This window comes from Sphaeramia orbicularis, chromosome 15 (assembly GCF_902148855.1).
Source record: "Sphaeramia orbicularis chromosome 15, fSphaOr1.1, whole genome shotgun sequence".
Classification (NCBI taxonomy): domain Eukaryota; kingdom Metazoa; phylum Chordata; class Actinopteri; order Kurtiformes; family Apogonidae; genus Sphaeramia; species Sphaeramia orbicularis.
The window spans coordinates 8,314,494-8,320,570 of record NC_043971.1 but is presented as its reverse complement, the minus strand read 5'-3'; the positions used below and the strand labels follow the sequence as shown (position 1 = coordinate 8,320,570).

General features: G+C 38.5%; 1 protein-coding gene across 1 annotated transcript in view; it reads right to left on the bottom strand.

Moving 5' to 3' along the window:
• Positions 1-745: 745 nt before the first annotated feature.
• Positions 746-6,077, bottom strand: part of dntt (deoxynucleotidyltransferase, terminal) — a 359,425-nt gene continuing 354,093 nt past the window's right edge. The window contains 1 exon segment of the mRNA XM_030156713.1: positions 746-988. Within this exon segment, the coding sequence (XP_030012573.1) occupies positions 902-988 (87 nt within the window). The 3' untranslated portion in view covers positions 746-901.

The window sequence follows — 6,077 nt, the reverse complement described above, 5'->3', positions numbered from 1 at the left end:
TCATTGTCCTACAGATCTGTGGTCCATTTGTAAAATAAGGACATAAATTCTGATAAACAAGCGTCATACATAAAACATAAGCTCAAGTCAAACCAATAAGATAATGGAAGTCTCAGCGGTGCACACAGGAGCCATATCTGCTTTGAATAACAAGATCTATTCATGTGGTTAGTGGACTCATTTACCTTCCGACTGAATTCTTCATGATTTCCCGGTGCAGCTGATTGCCTCTAATTTCAGCCGAGCATCTGGGGAAAGGGGATTCATTGTGGAACAAAGCGGAGACTATGGGTCTTTGGATAGTGGAATGCCAGCTAAATGATCTCCAGTGGACGTAGGTTTAAATGGAGGCTAAATGGCGATGCAGAATGCTCCTCTATCTGAAGCTCATTACCCGCCTCTCCAGTCTCCGGAGACCTGGCTCAGCTTCACGCCGAGCACTTTCCTGCCAGGAGGAGGGTGATTACAACATTTTGCTCGACAAAGCTCCCCTTCCTTTTCGTTTTTTCCTCAGCGTTTCCTGTCTTTCCCCTTCTCCTCTCTGTGGTCACCCCTCTCCCCACTCCCCACTCCCTCGTTTCTGTACCTCACTAGGCACCCCAGGCCTTTCGCTCAGACTGATTCGCCTTTGTGTCCTGTATATAATTACCACACTTACAGACAAGTCGGCCGTGAATAGTAAAGGAGAGTGTTTACTTGCTAACAGACAATAGTCAATAAACAGAATTATGAATCATACGCCAGCATGTAATCCACGCCGCAAAAACAATAACAGCACAAAAGTGTATGGAAATCAAAAGCTGTCAGAAAGTGAATCACAGGAGAAATGAAGAGAGGAAAGCAGATGGGATAAACACTGATGTATGCATAGGGTATCATCCAGCCTGGGAGGAGTGTAGGCCTACGCATTTCTCTGCCAAGGCTCGATGTACTCCAGACCCAGATGGGCAAAGATGTCCTTTTCGGTCACAGCTGCCAGGAACTCTTTCTAGAGAGAGGACAAACAAACAAAAAGTCAGCGGCTTGAGCAGAATGTGCAGAAACTTGTCAGAGTCACACCAGTGCAGATCCACAGATGATGATGATGATCAACTTAAAGCTAAAAATGTTCTTGTCGTGCACTCGCACAAGTTCTCCAGGGCTCCTGTCCTCAGTGCGTGGTGTATATGAACTTACTTCTGTTTGCGCGGTTTTGGTGACAGAAGTATTCAGACCCTTTACTGTTGGTGTCAAAGCAAGAACGCAGTCGATAACAAGGAAAAAGTTCTGCAAGCAAAACTTTACTAAAGCAACACAAACGGGAGACTGATCTCGTGAAATCGCGTTGTAGGTCACGCCAGTTCTTATGGCATTTGGCGTGCTATACGTACGCATTTTTGACCTTTCACGTGTTATTCAACGGCATTTGATTGCATGTCGATTTACACCAAGATGTCTGATTCACATAACCGTAACCCCTAACCCTAGCCCTACCCTAGCCTTAGCCCTAACCCTAGCCTTAGCCCTAACCTTAACCGTAGCCTTAGCCCTAACCCTCGTCTTAGCCCTAACTCTAATCCTAGCCTTAGTCCTAACGCTAGCCCTAACCCTAATCTTAGCCCTAGCCCTAACCCTAGCCTTAGCCCTAGCCTTAGCCCTAGCCCTTGCCTTAGCCCTAACCCTAACTCTAACCCTAGCCTTAGCCCTAACCCTAACTCTAACCCTAACCTTAGCCCTAACTCTAACCCTAACCTTAGCCCTAACCCTAACTCTAACCCTAGGCCTAGCCCTAACCCTAACCCTAGCCCTAAGCCTAAGCCTCAGCACATGGTGTTTGATGCAAGGTTCTAATAGTTTTGGATTCTTCATTATAGTTTAGTTTTATTTAGTTTTGACTTTTTTTTCTCTAATTCAGTTTGTTTTAATTTGTTTTTAGAGCAGGTTTGCTAGTTTTTATTAGTTTCAATTTTTTTTTTTCTAAATGCTTAGTTTTAGTTTAGTTTTGTTATTAATTTTAGTTTTTTTTTCATATCTTTTCTCTTCTTCTCCGTCATATTCACATAAATCCCACACAGGACTCTGCATGTTTCCAGGTAGAGTGGGGACCAGAAGATGACTGGAAACCACAAGTGATGAGAGGTGACGGACCGTGAAGTACCATCAGCTAAAATTGCTCATGTGAAATAAATCAATCTCATATCAATCCGACATCGACAAAGACAAAAACGAAGGGATTTTTATCCATACTTTTTATCCATTTTAGTTAGTTTTGTAAGCACACAATACAAATACAGTTTCAGTTAGTTCTTGTTTTTTGTTTTAATTATAGTTTTTATTTATTTCAGTTAACAAAAATGTTTTTTCAATTCTAGTTTTCGTCATTTCGTTTACTCAAAGACAGTAAAATATCAAGGGGAGCCTCGATTTGTTCAGTGCAAAAAGGCAGCCGGACTACCATTCTGCTGTTATGATGCTGGACAACACAAGTTTAAAGAAAAAATAAATAAATAAATTTCAGAAGCTGGAGTTTGGAACTAAAATACTTCAGTGTAATTTTGTCTTCAGTGTAATTTTTGCCTTTCGCAGATTCATCCTGCCGTATATTTAACACCCCTGCTCTATGGGATGTTTTAGCATAGTTATATTAATGTGTATGCAGCATTTTACTGTTGTAGATGTTTAAGATTGAAGTTTGGACCATTCTACTGTGACCTGTGGGATCTAACTTCAGAAAAAATATACACAGGCAGTCAATAGTGAGAGACAAGTAACTATATGAGCCGATTTGAAGTGTGCCATCATTCACACATAATGTCAATTTAACCCTTTCATGCATGAATTATGAGAACCTTACTCAATATTTTTTTCTTGAGTGTTTTTATTCCTCTTTAGGCATTAAAAAAACAATGCAATTGAATTTTTTTTTTTTTTCTGAACCTTTTTTTCGTGGAGTTACACAAATGTCCACTCAACTGGACACCATGCGTTTAATCTTTGAAGCAAAGAAACATATATTTAAAACTCATCATCAGAAAGTGATAAACTGTGTGAAAACTATGAAAAAAAAAAAAAAAAATTAATGCCGCTAATCTGATGTTTTCTCATATTTTATCCTACTCAAATACTAGTTACTACTCATTTCATGGAGATAATATCCTGTAAGACCCGGGAAAAAGACAATTTTAGCTTTTTTACACTAAAAAATTGTCTTGATTGGAAACTGCATAATGCAACAGTTTTTTCAGATATATTTTCAAAATAATTTTTATTTATTGATTGATTTTTTAATGGAATGTCCTTTGCAATGGACAGCATTTTAGTTAAACTGTCAAACTTTCGTCCCCTATAGAGGACACAATGCATTGCTGGGTCTCAGGAGAATATGCAAAAAAAAAAAAACTTCTTGTTTCAGAAAACTGTTAATTACATTCTCATAACAATTAGCAACTGATTTACACTAAAACATGTTACTGCAGATCAGGTTTATCAAGAACAGCAAAGTTACAGTAATGGTCTGAATTGTAGTGGATGGGATGATACATAAGCGTCCACTGTCGGCTGATATGGAACTAAAACAACAAAACCAATGAATATACAAGAGAACAGCTGGAGAAATGCTGTCCACTGGAGTGACCACTATGTATGAAAGGGTTAAGCTGTAATTTTACAAGTCAATACAGTCACAGTTTGTTGAAAAGAGTAACATCTCGTTTTACATCAAACCGTTCAGTGAATGCCTCTCTAATCTCACATATTATGTCACCAAACACCAAAATATCCATTACACCTCATTCTTCAAGAGGGAGGAGACAAAGTAAAGAACAGGTGAAAATCACAAGTCTGGTCATGCTGAAGCTGCAAGTATATTTTTGAGTGACTTCTACAGCTTTTCTATTTACACATTTTCATTGCAGTTTAACAATAAACTGTGACTTTCTTCAAGGTTCAAAGTTACTTTATTTATACCCGTGGGTAGATTTGTTTCACAGACAGAGTGAATTACATTTGGCATTACCACAAAACACACACTGAACCTGTTAGGCAGGTACTTGATCGGGCGTCGAGACAAAAAGTACTAAGTGTTCCGCCATTCATCAGTATAACAGCATGAAAAAATAAATGGATAAAATAAATAAGACCAAATAAAGAAAAACAAGATGCAATAAAACACAATAAAAGACCTCAAGAAGGTAAAAACAGTCTCTGGGATAAAAACCAGGATAAGAACATAAAATTAAAAAATTAGAAGTCACAAAATAACTAGAAGCACTCGGAGAGCACAGACCTCCTCCAAGGCTGATCAGTGGCCCCCCCCCCCCGTGGGCCCCCCCACGCCAAGAAGCTTATGTTTTTCCCAGGGTTTGTCTGTCTGTCTGTCTGTTTGTCTGTCCGTTAGTGTGCAACATAACTCAAAAAATTATGGACAGATTTGGATGAAATTTTCTGGTCTGCGCCCCCCCCGTGGGCCCCCCCACCCCCGATCACCACCAAAATTTAATCATTTCTTCCTTATCCCATTTCCAACAAACCCTGAAAATTTCATCAAAATCTGTCCATAACTTTTTGAGTTATGTTGTACACCAACGGACAGACAAACAAACAGACAGACAAACAAACAAACAAACCCTGGCAAAAACATAACCTCCTTGGCGGAGGTAATAAATCAGTGTTTTTCAACCTTGGGGTTGAGACCCCATGTGGGGTTGCCTGGAATTTAAATGGGGTCGCCTGAAATTTCTAGTGATTGATAAAAAAAAAAAAAAAAAAAAATGAAATCCTAAGAAAAAAATATATGGTGAGTTGAGCGAGACAATCCCAGTACATAAAAGACATGACAAACTGAGTCTGAAACTGCAGCACTGTGGTTCTGTTTATCTGTCAAATGTTCATTGTGGTCAGTTTCAGATGCTGCAGCTCTTTCATAATTCATAGTTTGAGTTCTTGGTTGTTCAGTATTAATTGTCAGCCTTGTAAATCCAAGCTGGACTGACTGCACATATCCTGACCAAGGAAAATAAAATTCTCACTTTGTGCAGTAATCTACACCTGGATTTACTGCCTCCGTCCATAATAATATACATTATATAGACTAAATGTCATCTAACATTTGTGTACAACACAGTATAGCAAACTATTATATGATCAAAGACAAATAAATTTTAGCAAAAAAAAAATGCATCTGTTTTGAATGTTTTGGGTCGCCATAAATTTGTGATGTTAAAATGGGGTCATGAGCCAAAAAAGGTTGGGAACCACTGTCATACTGAGAGCAAAGAAATAGATAGATAGATAGATAGATAGATAGATAGATAGATAGATAGATAGATAGATAGATAGATAGATAGATAGATAGATAGATAGATAGATAGATAGATAGATAGATAGATAGATAGATAGATAGATAGATAGCAATGTGACTATTTCTTATTGAGCTCAGTGACTTCCTGTTGGTGCCATAGCGGTGAGCACTTTAACCTTTGTGTTGACTTTGCCTGTCCTCCCTCTTACAAGTTTCCTCTGCATCCTCTGGTTTCCCCAAAAAACAGGAATATGAGGTTAATTCTCCTGTTAGTGCCCTTGACCAAGATACTGGTGAAGATCTGGAGTTGGTCCCTGGGGGCCTTCAATGGCAGCTCACTGTTCATATTGAGCTAAGTGCTAATGGTGGCTGTAGGTGCTGTGTATACTAGAGTTTACCTACTAGGATAATAAAGTTAAACCTTTGAAAAATTATCCATGACAATGACAAACATCATATATGTCGATCATGGTATAATCCAAATGGAATTTAAAAAAAACTTATTTTGGATCTTTTCTTAAAATGAGGTGTTATTGGGCACAACTAGAAAGGGGCGGGACTTCTGCTGTCTTCTGGATGATTAATTAACAGCAATGACTCATATTCTATAAGATCATCAGATATAGTATTTACAGCAGGGGTCTCAAACTCATTTTCTTTCAGGGGCCACATTTGGCCCGTTTTGATCTCAAGTGGGCCGGACCAGTAAAATAATAACATAATAACCTATAAATAATGACAACTCCGAATTTTCGTCTTTGTTTTAGTGCAAAAAAAATCCAATTAAATGATGAAAATA